Raw genomic sequence first — 24095 nt, 5'->3', positions numbered from 1 at the left:
TCTGTCGTTTGCAATGGGATTCAGAGCCTTGCTTCAAAGTACAAGGACAACAGTGTGCACAGCACTGGTTTAATGTCTCATTATTATTCAATGTTTTATCAAGCTGAAAATCACACTAAAATTTAACTCAGCTTCAGGGGTCGCTCTATTTTTTAATGATTTATCTTGCTTTTTTTATTTCTGACTTATCAAAGAGACGTTGCAGGAATTATAAATACAAGTCAAGTGCACCATCGATTCACACTGGGAGCCAGTCTATTGAGACCAGGTTACTCTGTGGGAATCAGGGCAAACCTCATTCCTCCAATCAACAGGGAAGAAGAAAATTGATCCCAAATTCCAGATGTTCTTTCTCAATGACCTAAATAATAAGAGCTGCTTGAGAGAGAAAATCTCAGCATCAGTCTTCATTTAACCTTTCAGATAATTCTATATAGTTATTTTTGTCCTTTTTTGGACTATTTGTTCAATTGCATAAAAGTGACCACTGTAACAGGTGCAGTAAACCTTTATAGCCAATTTTTCCAGATATATTGAGCATATTGTCTAGTGTTCATTGTAGTACACATTTAGTGCTCACTTCTTCTTTACACTTTGTTGAGAGTCACTGAAAAACAACATGAACAGCTCATAATTCAAAAATGGTCAAAAGATATACATGTTGCAGGAAAGTATGAACTGGCAACACTGAACATGGCATCATGAAAGACACTGAATGATGCTGCAGAGACGCTAAAACAATGATGCTTCTGCCACTGGAGTCCAACAGAACATTTGAGAAGTTTTTTGTTTTTTTTAAAAGCATTCCTTAAAGCATTGCTGAGATGAACAGCAAAGATACACAGCCCAAAAAACAAAATGCCTTCAGCAACCGTTGTCACTGTCACTCTTGAAACACTGGAGAAAAAAATGGAAAAGCAAAGTGTGCATTCCACATACTTCGTGTCTAGTTTGGCACAAAAACAAGTTTTTATTTTTCAGTCACAAAAGGATAAAACGGTCCTCACAAAGATAGGTGCACAAATATTCAAATGAGTGAAGTACATCAGGGACAGCTGTGTGTGTGCGTGTGTGTGTGAGCTGCAGTGATTATTTATGTGTGTTTGTTTTTTTATTTATGCGTTTGTGGTGAATGTCTTCCAGGGGGTACACTGGCCTCGTTAATACTATCACGCTTTATCCCCAAATACTTGTTACTATGGAAACAACCACTTTGCTGTGTGCATGTGTGTGTGTAATTCTAAGTGATCTGAACACTGCTGTTGTGTGTGTACATGTGTAAAAGTGATTGTTCCCCTTGTTTGTGTGTGTCGGAGCGCTCTGCTTGCTAAAAAAAACAACATGTTGACATTCATTACTGTCCCATTAGAGGCAGAGCTGGAAAAGGAGGAATGTTTTCAGAACAAAAACATCTACTGCCTAGAGAAACGCTTAATCTACTGCTCACATTCATTTAAATTTGAGTTAGCTATTTACATTCTTCAAGACCAAATGTAAGCTTTTTTTTAATCAACTTGAATATTATTTCAACGCTTTGCTTGCCCTCTCTTACCAGAGGGAACACGTCCAGCAGCAGAAAGGAGTGATAGTTTGGTGTGATGCACTCTGGGAGTTTTATAATCTGTCTAATTTGATGTCCTTCAATTGCAGCCTGAGTTTTTTTGTGAGAATATTAACTTTTTGAACGTTTTGTTCATGAAGCCTTAAAATAAAAATGCAATGAAAGACATAGTTGAATTATGACAGTCATATCGAAACAAAGGATAAAAATTAAAGTGTTAATCTATAGGACAACAACTTAAAATGTAATAGGGTGCACAGAGGTGTAGCAAAATGTAAATCGTTTGACTAAAATGTAATGTTTGTTGCTTGTTTTCTGTTTCGAATATTATTGGTTATTGTGTTACATTTTTTCATGTAAAATTCAACCACCTTGTTGCTGAAATGTGCTACGCAGTGCGGGGCACACTTCCACCTCTGCATAGCATCTTCATTAGCACTCCAAATTTAAATGACGTAGAACAATATCAGACAAAAATCTGGATCTGGATCTTCTGTTTCAACAGAAGTTCAACTTGACAAAAGCTCGTTGCTTTTACCTCACCTTTTTGGTTGTCTAGCTGGAAGTTGCTGTCCTCATTGCCACCTGTGATGGCGTAAGAGACGCCATCCCCATCAGGGTCATTGGCGTGAACAATGGCGACCAGCGTGTCGGGACCAGCATCCTCACTGAGGAAGGTTTTATAGCTGCAGAAAAGAGGGAAACAACCTTTAACTGTACTGGAGGACATTGGGAAAGGTAGGATGTGATGTTGCACAAAGCAACAAAGTAAGAAGTGCAAGGAAAAATGCACAAACACATAGTAGTGTGAAGGAAAGAGCCTGGATTGATTATAGAGGTGAAGATGAAGTGAAAACAGATGGAGAAAACTGAAATAAAAATAAACTCTGACTTAAAAAACACCTCAATTAGCAGATTGACTCTGTGGGTGACAGAAGGAGTGAAAACAAGAGAGATGCTGACATCTGACTTCTTTTCTACTAAGTAAAGTAAAATCCACACCGAGATGATCAGATACTAACAGACGGAGGTTCTTACACGCTTTGGGAGAAGACCGGCACCTCATCGTTGGTGTTAGCCACACGGACACGAACAGAGGCTGTCCCAGTTCGAGGAGGCGTCCCTGCGTCCACTGCGACAACTACAAACTCGTAGATGTGATTGGGCCGCTCGTAGTCCAGGCGACGGGCAGGGCTGACCACACCCCCGGATGTGATGTCAAAATCGCCACTCGGGATGAAGTAGGAGATCTCGGAGTTCACACCGGAATCACAGTCGCGAGCCAGAACTGATGGGAATAAAAAGAGGAAATGTGGTGAAAAACATCTACAAGAAGAAATGGTTGAGGAGAGGAGAAGAAAAAACTGAAAGACGTAAAAGGAGGAAGACAAATGAGGTGGAAAGGAGAAAGATGAGGGAATTAAAAGGGATTGAATGTGGATACATGTTAGTGAAAGGAGAGGAAAAGGAAAAGAAGGTGGATGAAGGAGATAGAGGAAAACAAGTAGAAAGCCACTCAAAAGAGAAGCAGAACCTGTAAACAAGAGATTTGGATATGTGAGGGGATGAAAAGGAAGAAAAACCTGAGAAGTTCAGAAAAGAAAACAAGATCCCAAGAAAATAGGAAAAAAGAACAAGGGGAACACAGCAAAAGGAAAACAACAAAGGACCAAGAGTGAAAGAATGTAAGGAATCAGGAGGAAAAAAATATAAATGTGGACACACAAAAGAAAAAAACCCAACAGGATTAAGGGAAATAACTGGTCTCATCATGATGCATGGTGTTAAATCTTCAGCAGACTCATCAGTTTGTGTTACCTTGCAGTAGTGAGGTTCCAGGTGCGACGCTCTCAGGTATGTTGTCTCTGGTGTAGATGGAGTGAAGAAACTCTGGTGTGCAATCATTCTCATCCGTTATGTGGACAACGACCTGGAGGAAAAAACTCATTTAGTTTTAGTGTTTCTCATGCAAATAGATGCTCATCTCTGTATGGATCCACAGATCAATCAGAAAAATCCAGGTAACGTCTGCACCGGGGTGAAAATCTGAGCCGATATTGATATTAATTAAACTGCCTTGGCCAGTAATCAATATTACATATAATTTACTGCCCTTTTGGCACTGTGTTTTCCTTATTGTAATGACACCAATATGCCGTTTGTGATTGTAATCCAGATATATCGTTAATCCCTAGTTATTTCTGTCTGTGAAGTATTTTTCTATAGTTGTATGAAACTTCATAGTAACACCTTGAACTAGAGAATCAATCAGAAGTAAAGCTAGAACCACTCACCTTTCTCCGTCATCCATATGGAGAAAGGTTTGTGTGTGTTGTGATCAGGCCATGAAATAAAACTGTTTTAAATCAAACAGAACCACAAAAACATCACAAATTCAAAATTCTGCTTTAGGTTTCTGTTAATCCATCTGGGATGTGGTAACTGAATGACAAATATGATTTTCTCACTACCTTCTGTAGTCATATCAGTGTTTGTTTGATGTTCTAGTGTGAAAAACTGCAGACACAGATGCCACTGTAAAGCTTCATATCTGATGCTTAAGGAGAAACTAATTCATGACCATTTGTCTGTCCGTGCTTTAAGCCCCTAAATCTCAATCCTCTCTGTGTCTTTATCTCACCTTTGTTCCTGTTTCCCCATCCAACATGCCAGAACTGAAACATAATAGTTTGTTTTTATTCTCATAAAAGCTGAATTAACTGGTGAGGCCACTGATATGACCACCTGAGCTGATATGACCACCTGAGCACAGATTTCCTCTGCAGTCCTGAACTTCAAACACACCACCTGTTTAGTCTGGACAGCAGGGCAGCAATGGTGAGGCTGAGAGGATTGAGATGTGTGGCTGCCTCTGCAAATATGCACAGAGCATATGTAAACAAGGAAAAAATGTGTTATTTTCATTTTAAAACCATTTAACTTTGGATTTTTCCAGAAAAGAACAATTCTGCTTTAAAAGATTAATTTGAAGGAGACAAGAAAACAAACGGCTTTATTCTGTTTACTTCATAGGTAAAATGTGAAGCACAAATCACCATGAGTGACGTGGTGCAGTCAGTAAGAAGCATAATTAAACCCTTGTGTTATCTGCAGGAGATGCTTTGTGATTTCTTTCTAAAGAGAAGGAAAATGGTAACAATTTTTGATTTTGTAAAATAAATATTTTCCCATTAGGAACAAAATATTTGTTTTCCGTAGGAACTTGAATGAAGGACATTAGATCCCACCACTATTTCTGTAACTGTAAGAACTGGATTTGTAAAAGCTCTCAAGTGGAAAATTTACAATTTACATTGTTAAAGAAATACTGTCATCATAAAACACGAGAGTAGCTGACAAATTTTACCATACAATTATTAAATTATGTGGTGCAAATCATAAAGAGCAACTTTTGGCTTCTGATGTGAACACAAGTCCAAAGAGTGATGAGTGGAAAGTCCTCCTGTCTTCGGTCGCTAAGATGTAAGCATAACATGTATAAATGTTGTCTGCATTTTGACAGACTAATGAACAATGACAGCTACTATTTCCAAATATGAAACTTAAAACTTCAATAAGCCTGTAATATCGAACAAAAACTCCAACTAGTCCTTGCACTAATTTCAGTGTGTAGATCTTTGCTTCATATAATTTGCATAGCTTACCAAAAGATGAAAAAGTAAACTTTTGTAGTTGTGCATGTAGACAAAATGTTTCATTTTTTTGCATACCGCGTTGAAATTGAGAGTTTTCACACAAAAAAAAGCTTAATTTGCTGTTTCTAATTTAAGTATGCGTAACGTATGCACAGTAAGATGTAAATTTCAACGGTTGCATCATAGCATCTGATTCAGAAATGAACGTGTTTTCATCAGAGAGCAGCTTGTTTAACGGTTGGGCGTCAGCATGTTCAGATGCTTTTTTTTAAAGTGAGAGTTGATAAGTTGTGATGGTGGTGAATTTTTATTCACAGAGGAGTTTGCACAGCAGCTAAAAGACAGCCGAGTTTAAACAGTTCTGTCAAACCTTAACCAGTTGGCTGTTGTTATGTGAATCTCTCTTTTTATTGGCTCGGTATTCACTGTTTACAACATAGATTAGAAAGTAGAAAAAGCAAGACAATATTCTTCAATGTTAACTTAAAATATTAGTTGGTAACTTATTGAATCAATAGCTTTTTGTGTCTAATAAATTGTAATACTCTTTAGTTGTCAAGCATTGAAATGAATGCGCTTTGGCAAAGTGTGCCGGGACGCCGCGTTCACAGAATAACACTTCACAGCGACTGTCATCACAGGTCAGTAAACTGTGACCTTGTTCACGCCTGAAGTTGTCGAGCCTCTGGGGTGATTTGATCACGAGCTCAGCCTCAGCTACAGGTGTGAATGCATACGCGACACACAGAGGTCATGGCGAGATCTGAGTCCCTGGATAACATTCACATTTTGTCCTGAGCTGCAAAATGACCAGATCGCTTAATAAGGTGAGGACCATTGGTCTTTAGGTCACAGTGGGAGTCACTGGAAAAGTCACTCACCATGTCGGGTAGTGAATACAAGTAGTTTCCATCAAGAACGTGATGCAAGTTTAAAAAAAATGTGTCGGACATTTCAATGTGTTTGCTTTTGAAAAAACATTCAAATGCTTTAAATGCAAAAGGTGGTGCATATGTTGGTCTCAAAACAAAGATATTACTGTTTATTGCGATAACGTCTGGGACAATTTACATTACAGTACAATTTGTTATCATAGTAGGACTAGTTATGAACCATTACATGTGTTGTGTTATATATATATTGACAGGCTCATCACGAGAAAGACAATAAAAGCAGCTGTGTGTGCCGCTGCAGAGTCAAATGTTTTGTTCATTGTCTTCACTGGATTAAAATACGAATCGGTGCATTTCCACCTGACAGAAATGGAAAACATGATTCCCTGAAAGTCATTACAGGAACTACTGATTGCCACATTTGACACAGATTTTCACAATTATGACAAAGTGTTGAAAACATTATTTCTATCAACAGTTTGAGGCGTGTAACTCAAAAAACACAAGGAAAATTACAATCTTATAATTATGTTTTGGGAGAAGTGACAATGAAAATCATCTTCATTCAGATTACAAACATTTCTGATCCAAAGTCCTTTTGGGTTCAGATACTTTTTAGCCAAAAAAGCTTGTCTACAAGATAATAGTTTAGATAAAAATGCACTTTTTTTCATGAGTAGATTGGAATATTTTCATCACATCCCTGGTTTCTCAAAGTATTCCTGGTATAATTAATGCTCAATTTATTCAGTTTTATCTCTGTTGAAGTTGTTGGGATGGTTCTTACTAAAACAGTACAAACAGGACTCAGTAAATCTGATGGCGTTGTTGCGTACCTCTGCAACGCCGCTGAGGCCGGTGTCGCTTTCGGAGGCTCGGACCTGCAGGGTGTGCAGGTTGTGACCGCTCTCGTAGTCGACCGATCGGGTGAGGCTCAGAGCGCCGCTTTCCTGGTTGATGCTGAACAGGTTTCCGGGGTTAATCAGTAACATGTAGGACAGAGTCTTCTTCTGGAAGGAGACGGCCTGAACCACAGCAACACTGACCACACACACACACACACACAGAAAGGTTCAAGATGAGCCATTTTATTTCTTTGAACCACATGTAGGCTGGTTCTGCTGGAGCTCTCTGAGATTACACCGAGATGAATCTCAGTCTTTCCCTCTTTATGAAAACATATTTTCCCTGTCTAATTCATAGTAAAATGTATAATGTTGAATTTGATAAACAACATAAGATCTTCTAGTTCCAGTCTACTCTACATCCCCAGAACCAGAACCAAACACATCAGGTTTTCATGTTTTGTGCTTAATGTTTTCTTTTTGCAGGACTTTGAATTGTCGTCTTCCACATTGTTGAAATGTGCAAAACAAATAAACTTACATTCCCGTACTCTCACTGCAAAGCCCAAGAAAACGTAGAGAATTAGACTTTATTCTTTTGAGTTTTGTTAGAAATGTTGTTGAGTACCTCATTTAACAAACTTTGACTCAAGTCATTTTAATGACAATGAGAACGTCCAACATTAAAACATGTTAATGTGTTACCTCTGTACGTCATACATGAGTAAACGATAATGTTGCTGTGTTTGTTCACTTATTTCGCCTTGTATGCAGGGTAAACATGAGCACAGGTCAGAGGAAAGCTGCTCTTCATGCGCGTCTCCAAACAGACTTGGTGACACGCTGGTGCTGCTCTTAAACTCTGCAGTCTTCATGGATTATTCTCAGCTCTAAGGTGCCATGCTCAGACCTGGTTAATCAATTTGATTAAAAGAGAAACACGTACACACAGACACACACACGCAAGGGCATGCAAAACATATATAATGGAAGGCTGAGACACAGAAAAAGCCCATACTGAGCTACACCCACACAGCGCTCAGAGGGTGGCATGGATACTTGGATATTAATACAATGTGCTTTGCGCCAGCAGCCCAGGGGGATTCAACACACTCACACACTCCCCTTCATGTTTATCCAGACCTCACTTTTAATAAATATTTGAATTTGCCACACTTTCAAATTCTCAGCCTCAGGCCACACTCATACATCTGGGCCCTCTTCCTCCATCCCACCCCCTTCCTTCTCCTCCTCATCATCCCTCTGTCTGCCATCCTCTTCTTCTCTTCTATTTTCTCTCTTCTGTCTTTCTACCTCTTCCTTCCTCTTCCTCTTTTCTTTTGTCTCGCTCTTCGGGGCTCATCTTTTCATGCATCACATGACATGCAAAGCACAACAACGAGCGCACACACACACACAAAAAAAAACTCACAGAGGCAGACTCGCAAAATCCATTCATTTTTTATGGCATTGGGATGTAAATGATGGGATTGCAGATGTGGAAGGTAAAACATAAATTTGGGTTAATAACCTTTTCATGGCTCTATAATTTAGCATTTATTGATATCATGCCAGTACAGCGTTGTGCACGGTGGCTTGCATGCAGTATAAACCCACTGAATGCAGTATAAACTCTGAGTTCTCCATAACATAACAAGACATTTTTGTTTATTTATATTTGTTTATCGGCACCTTTAAAAATATGCAACAAGCCCCTAGAATGTTTGTAATCTCTTCACATATTACCTCAAAATCAGTGAGAAACCCCTACGAATATCTTTGAATTTAGACATGGGCTTTGACTAGGCCACAGAAGAGTATAGTAGCTCTGACTGAATGTTCTTCTTTCCACTCTTTCATAATTATCAAATTTGTGATTAGAAAGTGTCCGTATTGGCTGCTCCTTGAATGTCTTGTAGGTTTAGGTGGACGGCCATGTCTCGGGTAACTTCCAAAGCCAGTTTTGTTGAACCGGATTTTATTTAGGGGTGTTGAAGAAAAGGGGCGTAAAAATATATAAACCCCAAACTTAACATGTCTCATTTTTCTTCCCCATAACAATATAGATCGAGTTAAGTTGTTAGTATAGCACATTTTAGCAACAATGCAGATCAAAGTGCCGTAAATCAAAACAACATTGTACAAGTAGGGAATAAATATTACATTTTGTCAAATGCCATCATCAAAATCATCAAGCAGGTACACTTCAAATGTTTTGATCAATGTTTCATTCATTATGAACCAAAGGCAACTCTAAGCAGTTGGGTTTTCATCTGTGATTTAAAGGAACTCAGTGTTTCGGCTGTTTTGCAGTTTTTTTGGAAGTTTGTTCCAGATTTGTGGCTCATAGAAGCTGAATGCTGCTTCTCCGTGTTTTGGTTCTGGTTCGGGTCGGTGTTGTATTTTGGTGCCAAGTCATTCAGTGATTTATAAACTAACAAAAGTACATAACATGCAACTTTATGCTGCTCTGTTACAACAAATTCCCCCAAAGCTTGTAAGAATATGTTGAAAAATTCAAATAGTATCAATACTTGTGTAAGGCCTTGTATCTTCAGGCTTGTTTGACCGTCTATATCAGAGGTACTGATAATATTTGTGTTGGTGGGACTCACGGTTGGCCAACAGCCGTGTTTTCCAGCACGTTCAGGCTGTAGGTGGAGTTGGTGAACTGTGGCGGTCGGTGTCCAGCAAGGATGGAAACAGTGGCTGGTGGGCCTTTACGGCCTCGTCCGTCCACCGCCTGGACCCGCAGATGATACTCCCTGCTGGGGGTCAGAGGTCGTCGTGTGGTCCTAATCAGCCCAGAGAGACGGTCCACTTCAAAGCACTCATCACCACCTAAAAAAAGAAAGAAAAAAAACATTATATAATAAATATGCTGAAAAATATAGTAAATTTTCCCTGTTTTACTTGAATTGTCATTGTGTGTTTACACAGAACTGGTGTTTGCTATTTTTACTAAATTTCATATTTACTTCAGTACTTTGAACTCTGAGCCATTCTTTTTCGATCATGCTTTCAGTTTAAAGCATTTAAATGAATAACTTGCCTTTACAGTTCTCCAACTATGTAATAAATGTTGCCATTATTCAAACAATACATTCATTTGTGGATTTTTTTTTTTTTTTCACGTAAACAACCATCTTTCAACTTGTCCACTTGTGTATAAATAAAGAGACGGAGTCCCAGCTGTCCAATTATGAAAAGCCAATTGAGGCAAATTGATGCTGGAGGCATGCTGGCTGTGTGTTTATTTATGTGTGTTCTATGAGCTAGTTAACGCTCTCTGAAGACGCAGGGGGAAAAAAATAGAAGAGTGGACTCATTTTCACTCACGTCCCTCTGGGTTTATGAGACAGAGAGCGGGAAGCAGGAGGAAGCAAGCGATGGAGAGATGAGGAATAAAGAAAGAAGAAAAGCAGGAAGAGGAAGGATGGAAAGCTGGCAGCAGAGTGGAAGTGAGGAATAATGGAAAAGGAGATGAGAACGAAGACGAGGGGAAGAAAAGGAGAAGAATCCCCAGCTGTTGACCAGAGGGTTCTGCAGCAGCAGCCGCAGCCCGACTGTCAATCATCTCCTCCTTCTTGGATATTTTTTCTGTGACAGATTTATTTCAGTCTCTATAAAAAACAATGTGTGTGCAAGAGAAAAAAAAAAATCAGCATTAAAGCTCTTCAAAGATTTGATTGTCTCAATTATAAAAATGTTTTATTTTTTAATTGTCTCTTTCTGTGCTTCCAATTAGCTGTCACTAATTACGAAAGGTTTCGAAATTAACAACCTCCAGTGGGATAAAACTATACTTAAACTGTTTGATCTCCTCCTACGGCTCTGCTCTTTCATTATTTTCAAAAGCTGCTATCCATTTTGACGAGGCTAACGTAAAACCCTCTCCAACTTGACATGGAGGTGTGTTGTGAGCTCAAATCTTTTGAGAAACCTGGAACGTTGAAGGTGTTTGCAGAGTTTTGTGCTGCGGTGCAACGCAACAGAGGAACAGCAGGAGGTAGAGAGCGTCCTTTCTGCTCTTTTGATAAGACAAACCTGCATAAAAACCCATAAGGATGCAAGTCTGTATAATTTTAATTCATGTTTGATGTTTCTTTCTAGTGTTTTTAAGTAGAAGGTGGATCAGATTGGTGAACTCAGACTATTCCATTATTTTATATCTCCTTACCATCACCAGATGAAAAAGTAATTTAACTTAACTGAATGTAAAACATGCTAAAATCTCTTTCTTGCATTTTACTAACTGCGAATTAGTTAATAAACATAGCACTAAGCAAATTTAAAGCACAAATAGATTCTCTCTATTTGTGCTTCTCTCTCGCAATCACTTTTGACTTTCTGCAGAAGTGAAGTAAATCTAAAAACCCTACTGGGTAATAAAAGCTAGCTACCATTATGGCTAATTTTTGTGTGATGTTATAAAAGTTATTTTGGTTTGGTGGCGATTAGGAAAAAAAAGGTCAATAATAAACAGTACATTTTTGATGTTCAGACTGGGTAAAATCCTATTATTGCCACTGATTAGGTCCTCGCTACACATACACACTGGCTACACATTTGACATGACGCCAAACGCAGATTGTAACTTAAATTATTGGATTATTCGTCAGTGCACACGTGCTCACGTTATCCCAAAGGGAAGCTTTTAATATGGGAGCATTAAAAATTAGCTCTATAAATATCATTCCTTCTTCTTCCTCCTCTTCTCTTCTTCTTCTCTCATAAAATGTAAAAATAATAATAATTAAAAATAAAAATCCACAGCCACCGGCACCCGTACGCCCACCCTTTAACTCTCCCACTCGCTACCTTCCTCTCCTGAGACTTTGCTATTATTCGCATTTCTTTGCCCCGGGGAGCGATTAAGAGTGTAGCTCTGTGCTTTTTATGCACTTTTTTTTCTCCTTTTCCCTCTTGACAGTAATTGAAATCCAACAAGTCAATCTTTATTTATAAATCACTCCTTTGAGCAAAACAGGTTTGTCACAGAGTGCCTGGCAGAGTAGGAGCGGACCTAATTACAGATACAGGCAGGAGATAAAAGCAAAGACATGACAGGTTTAGAGAAAAATAGACTGGAAAAACAAGGTTTGACTGTGACAGGTAAAAAAAGAAAAAGGATACAAAGCAAGGTGATAGATAGATAGATAGATAGATAGATAGATAGATAGATAGATAGATAGATAGATAGATAGATAGATAGATAGATAGATAGATAGATAGATAGATAGATAGATAGATAGATAGATAGATAGATAGATAGATAGATAGATAGATAGATAGATAGATAGATAGATAGATGCTAATGCGCTAATAGCAGAGCTGATATTTTGCTTACCACTTTAATATTTTTGCTAACTGTGAAAACAATTTGCATATTTAATTTTCCCAAGTAATTTCTAAGGCACTGATGTAGTTGGTTGTTTTGTAAACCTACAGTTGAATGGTTGAATTTAGCATTTTAGCATGCTAACACCATTAGCATAGCATTAATTGAGCTAATGTTTATGATTAGTTCTTTGGGGTTAGTTAGCGTAGCTAGCATTTTAGTTTGCGGTGCCCACTACTTGATGAACAGATGGACAGACAGATAATCCATAACTAAGGTCTTTGTCCATGAGTGTAGTTGCAAATCTGGTTGACTTCTTCCTCTATAAGTGGCTTTTCAGCCCATGTTTACTGTAGATGATGACGCTCTCTTAACAGATTTAGCTAACATCTTCATAAGATATTTTGCTTTAGTTCTGGGGGTTAATTCATCCATTTCACAAGTTTTGAGTTAATTTGATGATCCTAACTTAAACAGCAATGCAAAACTGTATTTTATATGCTTAGCTAATTGTGCTAACATATCAGGAGAATGTACCATCAAGTAGGAGGAACTGAGCTTGTCCCAGCGCGCCGTCTCGTTGTCTCGCTGACAGCCGGTAGACCAGAGAGCCAGATGTGGCATCAGGACCCACGGCGCCCAGGTAAGGCGACGGAAACATCCCCCACTGCAGGTCAGCCTGACTGGGCATGCTCAGAGTCAACCTGCACAGGTACCACTCATCACCTGAATGTGGAAAGAAAGAAGAAGATAATTATTTAGTATGAGAATATAACATTGTTGTCTGTAAACTTGAACAACTGAACGCTATCAATCAATCACATTTTATTTGTATAGCACATTTCAGCAGCAAGGCATTTCAAAGTGCTTCACATAATTAAAATAAAAAAAGCATTAAAACGGAAACAGTGAGAAAGAGAAATAAAAAGAAATTAAAAAGTAAAGATAAAAACATTAAAGAGATAAAAAAAAACATCAAAGACATCAAAACCCACACTCTAACCCTAATTCAGCCATAAGCAACTCTAAACAGGTGGGTTTTAAGTTGAGATTTAAAGGCACTCAGTGTTTCAGCTGTTTTACAGTTTTCTGGAAGTTTGTTCCAAATTTGTGGTGCGTAGAAGCTGAATGCTACTTCTCCTCGTTTGGTTCTGGTTCTGGGGATGCAGAGCAGACCAGAACCAGAAGATCTGAGGGGTCTAGACGGTTGATACAGTAATAACAGATCTTTAATGTATTGTGGTGCTAAACCGTTCAGTGATTTATAAACTAACAACAGTATTTTGAAGTCTATTCTTTGAGCTACAGGGAGCTTTACAGTGTAGGGACTTTAAAACTGGTGTAATGTGCTCTATCTTCCTGGTTTTAGTGAGAACGCGAGCCGCTGAAGAGATTTTTCTTGATTTTGTTCAATTGTTTTGTCTTCTGTCCTGATTATCTACCATAGAAGAAGTTACATCTATACATCTTGAGAAAAACAACTATTTTGTGTATTTTGGTTGCTGCTTCTGTGCTGCTATTGTTGTCTCAGCTTTGCAACAACGTAGCTCGTTAGCTAAACCCGCTCCACTCGCTCAGGCAGTGGTCTAAAAGGGGAGCAGCTCTCAGCCAAAGGGGACAAGGTGACATTTCTCTTCAACATCTCTCATGTTTCCCCGTGTTTCATCTCCACCCTGCTGCACGAGAAGACAAGAACCAAGGAGCAAGGGATGAAAAAGGAGAAAAAGAAGCAGCTCCTCCAAAATAAAACAACAAAACTTTTGAGAGTGGAAACACAGGAAAGGAGCACAGCAGGTGCTCCCACCTGCCCACTAAAAACACACATGCTTGTCATGTCTACGGTTCTGCTCTCCATCTTTATTCTTATTATTTCATGTCGCCTGGTTCTGAAGGGGGATTTGTTCAGTTTGGGGGGTGCCTCGGTGCTTCGCTGTTGTTTTGACTCCTGTGTCGTTTCACAGCAGCGCGGGAGACAACAGCCTGACAAGAGAAGAAACTTCACTTCAGAGGAAGCAGAGAAGAAAGGAAGGATGAGCAGGTGACAGGAGAGGAGGAGAGGAGATGACAACCCAACACAACGGTGTCTTTTTCTGTCTTTTTATATCACCTCTGAAGGTGCGTCAACACACTGAGAGCAGAGAGGGAGGGGAGAGACGAAGGGGATGATGAGGAGGTGAGGAGGAAGACGTCCCTCGACACATCAATCCACTGAGATGGGAGTCAGAGTTAAAGAAGAAGGAATTAATGGGTAAGAAACTAGAAATGTACCAATTTGACATTAATATCTGTATCAAACCCAATTTTGAAAAAAAGTTTTGATCTGTGAATTCAATAATTTTTGCTTTATTATTTATTTTGAGCTATGTTTAAAATCAGGTTGGTTTCAGCTTATTGTTGCATGTTTGACCAAGATAAACCTATTATTTTTGTCAGTTTCAATTTCCTCATTATTTATTTTACATTGGCTGTTATACTTCTAATTGCAAGTTTGTGTGTGTGTTTTTTTTAAATTTGATGAAGTCAGTGAAGATATTGGTGTATTTAAATGTGCTCTACAGGTGCAAAGTTATCAAATACATTTATAATTCAGTTAATTTGGGGTTAGGGTTCTTCTGTATCGTATTGGATACGAAACAACATATCAAGGGCTGCACAGTGGCGCAGATGGCAGAGCTGTTGCCTTGCAGCAAGAAGGTTCTGGGTTTGATTCCCGGCCCCGGTCTTTCTGCATGGAGTTTGCATGTTCTCCCTGTGCATGGGTGGGTTTTCTCCGGGTACTCTGGTTTCCTCCCACAGTCCAAAAACATGACTGTCAGGACTGTCTCCAAATTGCCCCTAGGTGTGAGTGTGTGTGTGCATGGTTGTGTGTCATGTGTGTCTCTGTGTTGCCCTGCGACAGACTGGCGACCTGTCCAGGGTGACCCCGCCTCTCGCCCGAAACGTTAGCTGGAGAGGCACCAGCAACCCTCCCGACCCCACTGAGGGACAAGGGTGAAAGAAAATGGATGGATGGATGGATCAAAGGAAGAAATAGATGTAAGAAAACAAAAATAAATAAAAGAGAAAAACTGAAACAGTCTTAATTAAATAAAAACTAGATGCTCCTCACAGTATATCTTCAGTCCCTCTGGTTCTTTAAAGTCCTTGATACCCATGAAAAACATCCTAAACCATAAAAGAGTCTCCCATATGGCAACAAGAAGGCCATCTTCATCTGAAGAAGAGGACAGGGTGATAATAAGGAAGAGGCACACATTCCTGTTGTCTGTATGCATCATTGCTCTTCACTCAAAGCATAAAATCCAGAATAATCACATCCATTCCTGTTGGTTGTTTAACATACGCTGAGCTGTGGCCCGTGTATGAAAGGGACATGAAATCTGTCCCATTATCATGATAAATATTAACACATTCAGATGCAGCACCACAGGTCAACAGCAGACATCAGGCGAGGCGCAAACTTTAAAAACTCCATCTGACCGAATAAAAGCAAACATCTGGGAGCCGGCAGAGCCTCCTCCGAGCCTCCAGGCAGGTCAGAGGTCACTGACACCAGAATAATGACTTGTGAAGACTTCTTTCCCCACCGGATGGGGAACCACTGAACGCCATTACAGAATGACGCCCTTTCATATCGACAGTGAAGCATTCTGGTTGCCTGATCACTCAGAGGAAGGAAGCCGATTGATTATCTGTCTTGTTGCCAGGACTGTAAGGATGCAAAATTTATGTGTGCATGTGGTTAAATCCAGCTGTTGTTTCAAGGCCTCTGGGTTTGTTTGAGAACAAACATCATGAAAACCAAGAAACACAGCAGGCAGGTCAGAGAGAAAGTTGTGGAGAAGTTTAAGGATTATCTCTAAGAGCTTTACTAAAAATGGAAACGGGGTGAGAAAACTGCAAGTGTACAAGTCCATGGTAACTCTGGAGGAGCTGCAGTGATCCACAGTTCAGGTACAAACTGTTGACAGGAAACTACCAATCATTATTGATGAACTCAGTTGAAACCACATTGAAAGGCACATTATTTTTCTTCTCACTCTCTGAAGCAAACTGTGTGGGGGAAACCAAAAAGGTTTGACCCAAGTCATACAATTTAGGAGACAATTATCGCTGATTCTGACCAAATGTTTGTAGACACCTAAATCTGAAGAAAGTTACAAAAATACCTTTTGTTGGCATTTAGTTAAGGTTTTAGGTTAGTTATAAATAACCTAAAACAAGAAAAGTTTGGTCTGATTTAACTTCACACAGTGAGACAAAATATGCATATGTCTACTTATTTGGTATATTTTAATATCTGGTTTCAACTGTAAGTGTGTTTGTGTGTCAAGACGTGATATATATGAAAAACGTGTCTCTACTTTTTAAATCTGTATTTAAAAACAAGGATTTTGGAAACCATGTATCCTGATTTTCCACTTCAACATGTCAAACTACTATCAGTCTGTCACTTAAAACCCAAAATGTTATATTAACGTTTGTAGCAAGAATAAATACGAGGATGTACAAACGAATGAATGAAAGAGTGAATACTTTATTCATCTCAAAGTAGGACATTTAATCCAGTTGCTGCTCACCACATCCATCATCCAGGACAACTAAAGCAAAATATCAACATCTTCATTTAAAAATTACTTTTGCAAGCAATTCTGCTCCAAATTAAAGTCGCAATCTAATTAAATTCAGTAATGAAAACAAGCTGGCAAATGTAAAACATGTTTTTCAGAAGGATAGAGCTGTAGAAGATAAATAATTTCATCTGAAAGCGTCACAAAATTACCTAAAAACAGGTTCACTTGGTTTTGTGCTTTAATTATATGTACCTATTTTGCTGTGTCAAATAGATTTTTTTTTGTCTGTGCTGAATAGGGAGACCACCGTTTAGCCTTCAGACTCGTCTCACCTGAGTTTAGCTTCTCTTAAATGAAGCACCCTTTCACATCCTTGCACTTATCCCTCTCAGCACAGAAAATTTACTTCACAGCTTGAACGCCGCAGAGATCCCTGATGTGAGGCGCCGAGCTGAAGCCAGAACTTCACGAACACACGCAGGCGTGCCAAGGCTCCGGAGGAGCAGAACCCGGGTCGCGCAGCATCACTTTTCACACCGAATGGATGTCTCAAGCATGGCTTAATGTGTCCAACCTTTTCCTCATTTCAGATGTAAAATGATGCTATTTAAGCAAGTTTTTTCACTTTCTCGTTAGACAGATTCTCCACACCAGCTGTAGGATGTTTTCTCAGACTTTCCGGACTGTCTAACACGTGAAGAAATGCCTCAGAATGAGATTCAATTTGTTCTGCTCAGCTTTTTATCCATGATTTCTTTCATCCCTCTGCTTTAACTCATATCCCCCTGAGTTTTGGGGTAAGTTCCTTTCATTGGTGAGATTACATTTTCCCTGGCACTGAACTGCAGCACAGTTTTTAGGTTAGAGGGGTGAGGGGGAAACGCTTCACACAGCCGCGTGTCTCTTAAAAACAATCCAGGAGGAGGTACATCAATGAAGAGTGAAGAAAAGAAAGATCTGATTGCAGATAAACAGAAAAACCCAACAACAGAAGGAGGAAAAACTCTGTAAACAAGCTAATTATAGGTGAGAAGATGGGAAGATATTTGCACTTTTACATTCCAGCATTACTGAATGTTTTCGTAATAAAAGTTAGGTAAACTTTTTGCCAAAATAAAGTTGTTGCAGGTTCTGGTACAAATTAAACTAGTGGAAAACAAAGTAAATCACTATAAAAACCAAACTACTATGCACTAATTTCTAATTCATCACAAGGGTTTAAAAATAATATTAGATATATACAACCTGAGATAAACAGTGAATGATATTGCACAGTGTCACTATTTTTTTAGCAAACAAAACTGAAATGAAGAAGCAGCATCAAAGAATACTGCAGCCTTTCCCTTGCAATTAAGACAGTCAAGGGCAGCAAGGCGCAGCTAATGAACTGTAGTTAATTAACTGATCAAGCAGCTCTATACCACACAGATTGAGGCTTTGAACTACTCTGTTATTCTGCTACTGTAAGCCACTGATGAACAAAATCCGCAAATAAGCAATGCAAAAAGGTGATCAATGCATCTGAGACATAAGAGATGAGAAATGTGAGAAAAATACGGAACCACAAAGGTGTCAAACCATAGGCAGTTCTTTTGCCATAAAGCACAACAACACTTTTGCTTATTTTCATTTATTTGATATATTTTTTTAATTGTATTTTTACTTTTTGCCATGTTTGGAACATTTCAAATGTTCCAATAGATTGTCAGGAACGGCAGTGATGTTAAATGACAGTGCCTGATCAGAAAATCATAGTTTCATCACTGAAGTTTCAAGTTTGTTGATGCTAAAGTCTCTACAGAAGAGAGTCGGACTTCCATTTCCCGATTACTTCCAGTTTGAGTCCCAGGAAGAAATATTCGGCCACATTACACATCTGCTTTTCTGTGAGTAAAACTTGTTGAACCTATCTGGTTTGTAGTCTGTGTTTTAGCCCTTCATCTTTTTCCTCTTAATCCTCTTATTGCTATCCCTGATCTGTCTCTCACTCTCAGTCCTCTGCTGTTATAATATTTCTGCAGCCTTCATGTTTGGAACAATTCCTCCTCAACTCAAAAGAGAACTTATTGGGGAAACAAACACTCTGACGTGTATAACTGTTGGCTCAGATTTGAGCTTTTCCTCTGTGTTCTGATTGTGAATTGATTGTCCCCCGCTTATCTGCCAGATCAGTTCAGCTGAGGGGATGGCCTAACTTCCTGGCAGAGATCAATAAAGTTTCATAAAGCTCTGAACAGAAATAATTCCTCACAGTCAGATGGGCTGAGCAGAGAACGCTGTTTTGTCTTTAGCCTTTTACGAAAGGAAGAGTCGAGAATGACACATCCTTCACACAAGCGGATAAATAGTCCCAGTGAAGTGCGGATAAGTCCATCTTAAGCCACCACTTATTCATTTGAATCTCAATGCAAAGCGTGTCACGCCTTGTTCCGCAAAACGAAGCTAAAAAAAAGGGAGAGAATTGAGCTTTGTTTACGCCAAACTCCAATCTGCTGTCTTCCAATTTCCATTTTTTTCACAGAGGATCAGTTACAACCATCGTTGGGAGGATTGGAGCGGGAGGCAACAGAATCGAGGGGACAGAGACACAATGAGAGGAGCTATTTTCTGTCTTTCTCCTCTGAGTATCTGATTTGAATGGCAGCTGATGGATTTAGCGTGAAGAGGAGATGTGGCAGCCAACCAACTCGGCTTCAAATATAGAAAACCGCTTCTGCTGCGAGTGCTTCGCCTCAATTAGGGGAGGGGAGGAAAGCAAGATGTAGGGGACTAAATTAAAATACAGTCACGCCTACAAGTTGTCACAAAGCCGATGATGAAAACTTAGTCAACTGAAAGACAAGTTTATATATAAAGTGCTTTCAATAAACCTGTTTGCCACAACCTGCTAAGCAGCGCAACAGGGGGAGAAAAACATCTGTGATCAGCACGCGCAAGAGACATTAAAGATGAGAAGGAAAGTGCAAGAAGATCTAAAACACATAAAAGGCAAAAGCAAGCATAAACCAGAAACAGCATGACGACCCCCTCAAAACGCAGAGATTCAAGTTTTTTTGTTGTTTTTTTTGAAGGCTTCAAAAGAGAAAAATAAAAATGAAAAGGGTGTTTGCTGTAAAAATATTTCCAAAGAGGAGAAAATACAGAGTTCTGCAATCAGCTGCCAAAGAGCGCAGGAACAGAAGCTAAATGCAGCGCCGTCATCTCATTCTCTTAAAAACTCTTTGGCTTTTGGGCCTAAAATATAAAAGCGGAAATGAAACAGATTTGGGTCTTTACAGCATATTTTATTCAACGAACAAAAAGGCTCTACATCCACAGGATAATAGAGGCTTCATGGGAGTTCACCCAACCAGTCTACATGTGTTTTGTGGACGTAGAGACGACGTTGGACCATGTCGCTCAGCCAGTCCTCTGGGTGGACGAGGCCTCTTGTTACAGTCACACCCTAATCAAACGTTGTCAGAGTTTGGTCCCTGTTGTTGGCAGGAAGTTGGACTTGTTTCCAGTGAGAGTTGGATTTCACCAAGCTTGACCTAATTAGCTGCATTGCAATGCTTTTTTTCATCTTGATCATTAAAGGTGCATTCATACCAGCCCCGTTTAGACCACGTTGATCAAACTCTGGTTCATTTGTCCAGAAAGTTCAGTTTGTTTGCAGAGGTGTAAATGCACAATCAAAACTTTGTTCGCTTACAAACCTAAAGGCCTCAGATTAATTATGACGTGAACTCTGTCCGGTTCAAACACATGTAAATGCTAAGTGTAAGCAGCTCCAAAGCAGGAAGCGGACTACAGTACAGGGAATTCTGGGTAAATACAACCAAAACAAACTTGTGTGACTAGCGCTGGCAGTTGAAATGGCTCTTGGTCTTTTACCAACAACAAAATTGAAATCCTGCAACTGCTAAGATCTGACCCACTCCATTTTTGTTTATATTTTTATGAAGAAGGAAGTTGCGCTCAGTGTCTTCTTCAGGTTTTTGTTTTGCTTCCTTCACTGGTTCTTTGTGCAGCGCCACCACAGGTGGGTTTGGTCCGTTTCACAATTCAAAATTGAATAAATGCTACAATTGTCAAATGACTATGTGGGTTTGAGAATACCCTTAATTTTGCCAATTCCACTTTTTCCCCTTGATTGTCATTTTTTTTTTGCACAATAATCAAAAATGGCCAAAAAATAGGAGTTGGTATAACTGTTATCGTAATTTAGGTCATTTTTGACCTAAATTACCAGCCAGCGTTTTTATTCCTTGGCAGAATGACAAAAGATCAGTGTACTCCTTAAAAGCCTGCTGTTTGTGTGCATCAGGTGACTTTACACACAGCTGTGTTGACTCTGGAGAAGGATCAGAGCTCAGCAATGTGTTTCTGTCAGAGTGAAGGCCCAACTATTATAGCTCTGCCTGCCACCATCCAGTTTACCCTTAATAATGTTCACAAATGCTCACACTGATGTGTATTTGACCGCTGGTGCTTTTATGTGTTCGACTGACAGTGTGGGATGTATTTCTGTAGTGACTAGTTGCCTGGTTGCCAGGACAACAAAACTTATGTTTTCAGCTTTGTGTTGTTGTGTTTGGGACATTTTTCTTTTGTGTAGACTTAAAAACTTTCTAAAACTATGTTTTACTTTATGTGACACAATGTCTTTTTTTCAAGGGTTGGAAAAAACAAGATTTTCTATTCTGCACTCAACAGATAGATTTAAGAGTTTCTGACAGCCTTTGATTGTTTATGTTAAAACAATTTATTATTTCCTTCAAACAGATTTCTGCTTTTTCCAAATAATTTCTTTAAATCGGAAAACATATTTCAAGTAAAACAATGCAAACAGACGATCAAAACTCAATGCAATTACATTTCTAAATTTACTTATAACCTGTTGAAAAATCATTAGAAAATATACAATCAATCAATCAAATTTTATTTGTATAGCACATTTCAGCAGCAAGGCATTTCAAAGTGCTTTACATAATTAAAATAAAAACAGCATGTGACATTAAATAAACAGTGAGAAAGAGAAAGATTTAAAAAAAAAAAAAAAACATTAAAACCCTTTTAGGACTTCAGTTAAACGCCGTTTAACTGGGACTCTAACCCTCTGGGACTTTAGTCAAGAACACCGTTTGACAAGGACTCCAACCTCTAGGTTTTTAGTTGAAACTCTGTCAACTGGGACTCTAAACCCCGTAGAACTTTAGTTAAACGTCGTTTAACTGGGACGTTTTCCGGGAGGCTTTACATCATTAAAACGTAGAAAAGAAATAAAAAGAAATTAAAAACATTAAAGACATAAAAACATGAAAGACATCAAAACCCGCACTCTAACCCTAATTTAGCCATAAGCAACTCTTATACAGCAGTCAAATCTCTTTTTATCTGTTTCTACTTCTATTATTATGTATTATCTCTGGTGAAGAGCTCCAATCCTAAAAGGTAATGTAAATAAAACTCACATTAATAAGAAATGTGCCGGTATTATTAAAAAATCGGATTAAATCCAAGTCTGCTAGTTGATTTTACAACAAATAAGTGTAATTAATTATAAATTGGATGGATGAAGTGGAGTAAAACAGTTATTGTTCCTTGAGCACAAAGGTACATGTTTGTCTCAACTATCGTCCAAAGTCTTTACATAATTTTATCTTTAAACTTTCTGTCACTGTGCTGTGGTATGTCATTTCTGTCTAAAATTTTTATTTTAGTAAATATGTATAAATTGTTAAGCTATGTTTGAATTCCCACTCAAGCTTTTCTAATTCATAAAGAAAATGTTTCTAAGGTTTCCATCCATTTGCATCAGAGAATGTTATATTCCATTCTGATTGCTTTGAAAGTTTAAATGAGCTATTACTGAGTTCAAATGGCTGCTGGTTTATGCAACAATCGAGCTGAAAGAAGTATGCTCATGTCTAACCTATGCTAAGCATGAAAACTATAGTTATTTGTAAAAACAAACTAAAAGAGAAGATATGTGCTGCAGAAGAATCTCAAGCCCATGTTGTCATTCTGCAATCAAGTCAAAGCAAACCCATTGAACAAACCCTCCTCTGTTGGTGAACCCAGCTCTCCATCTGGTCCCTTGGAGCCAGCGGACAGAGGCCTGCTGCATCCTAATTAACCACCTTATAGAATGGCCTACTTTACCTCAGCACACTCACACACATGAGAAGAAAGCCAAAGTCCTGCAGGCACTCAGTTAATTAAGCCCCATTTTTCACTACTGATGAAGAGAGAGGGATGAAAGAGGAAGACCAGTGAAGGAAGGAGAAGAGACAGAGAGAGAGATAGTTTGGAGCTAAGATAACAAGGCAGATAATGATGAGAATCACACATGACAAGAATTTGAGAAATCAATCCACAAAACACCAACTAATGTGCAATAATTACTAAAGTTAGCAAATCAAATCAACTTTTTTCATGAAAGACAATTTCTCTATTTCCCCAGTTTGCCATTATTTCCATTAGAAATGTTTGGGCTATAATCTGCTGATATGTTAAGAGCAGGGGTGAAAGTAAGGGGGTACGGCAGGGTACTGTACCCCTAAAAGATTTAGCGGGGGTACGCAGTACCTGCAAGAGACGGGAGCAGCTGTCTGCTGTAAAACGTCAGTGGGTTCACTGTGCAGCACTAATCAGCCGTGACTGATTAGTTTTTCCAAGAACAATCCAAAACACAACTTAATCAGTTAATAAATAGCTCCTCGCCCATTTCATATTGTTTCTGAACTGTTCTGTGTTAGAGCAGCGGTGCGACACGTCGATCGCGGGAGGTTTTGAGTCGATCTCGGCATTAGGTGACAAACTGAACGCCGCCAGGAGGCTGAGGCCAGCACGTCCTCCTCTGACTCCTTATTTAAACGCTCATAACTTTATTAAAGAACAACAACAACAAAAAGTCAACAAAACGTTTTCAAATTAATGACCCAACAAAAATAATAATCTCAGTGATTATTTAACAAGGTGTTGCGCAATTCTGTGCGTTTCGGTTCCATTATCAAAAATAACCAGCAGAGCAGGAGTTTAAAATTAACCAATCAACCACCGCTGGGTTCATGAGAGGCTTATTAAAGATCGCAAAATAAATATCAAGCCTGAAAACCTGATATCGTAACGGACTGAATGTTTTAAACGTAATCTGTGCTCGGCTCGAGGGGCGAGCGGTTGCCAAGGCAACGAGTGGGCGGGCTTAAACGACAAAGAGAGAGAAAGTAAAAAGGTGCGA

At 39.0% G+C, this 24095-nt stretch overlaps 1 protein-coding gene across 1 annotated transcript in view; it reads right to left on the bottom strand.

Annotated features, from left to right (window-relative positions):
• Positions 1–24095, bottom strand: part of LOC103477590 (neural-cadherin) — a 137214-nt gene that overhangs the window by 61385 nt on the left and 51734 nt on the right. Inside the window, exons 2-7 of the mRNA XM_008430788.3 lie at positions 12834–13022; positions 9571–9796; positions 6947–7151; positions 3380–3491; positions 2600–2849; positions 2105–2247 (exon numbers count right to left, since the gene is read on the bottom strand). Coding sequence (XP_008429010.2) covers positions 2105–2247; positions 2600–2849; positions 3380–3491; positions 6947–7151; positions 9571–9796; positions 12834–13022 — 1125 coding nt within the window. The remainder of the gene's footprint in view (positions 1–2104; positions 2248–2599; positions 2850–3379; positions 3492–6946; positions 7152–9570; positions 9797–12833; positions 13023–24095) is intronic.

The sequence above is a fragment of the Poecilia reticulata genome, chromosome 16, assembly GCF_904066995.2.
Source record: "Poecilia reticulata chromosome 16, P_reticulata-male-v2, whole genome shotgun sequence".
Classification (NCBI taxonomy): domain Eukaryota; kingdom Metazoa; phylum Chordata; class Actinopteri; order Cyprinodontiformes; family Poeciliidae; genus Poecilia; species Poecilia reticulata.
This window is presented reverse-complemented; position numbering and strand designations above follow the sequence as displayed.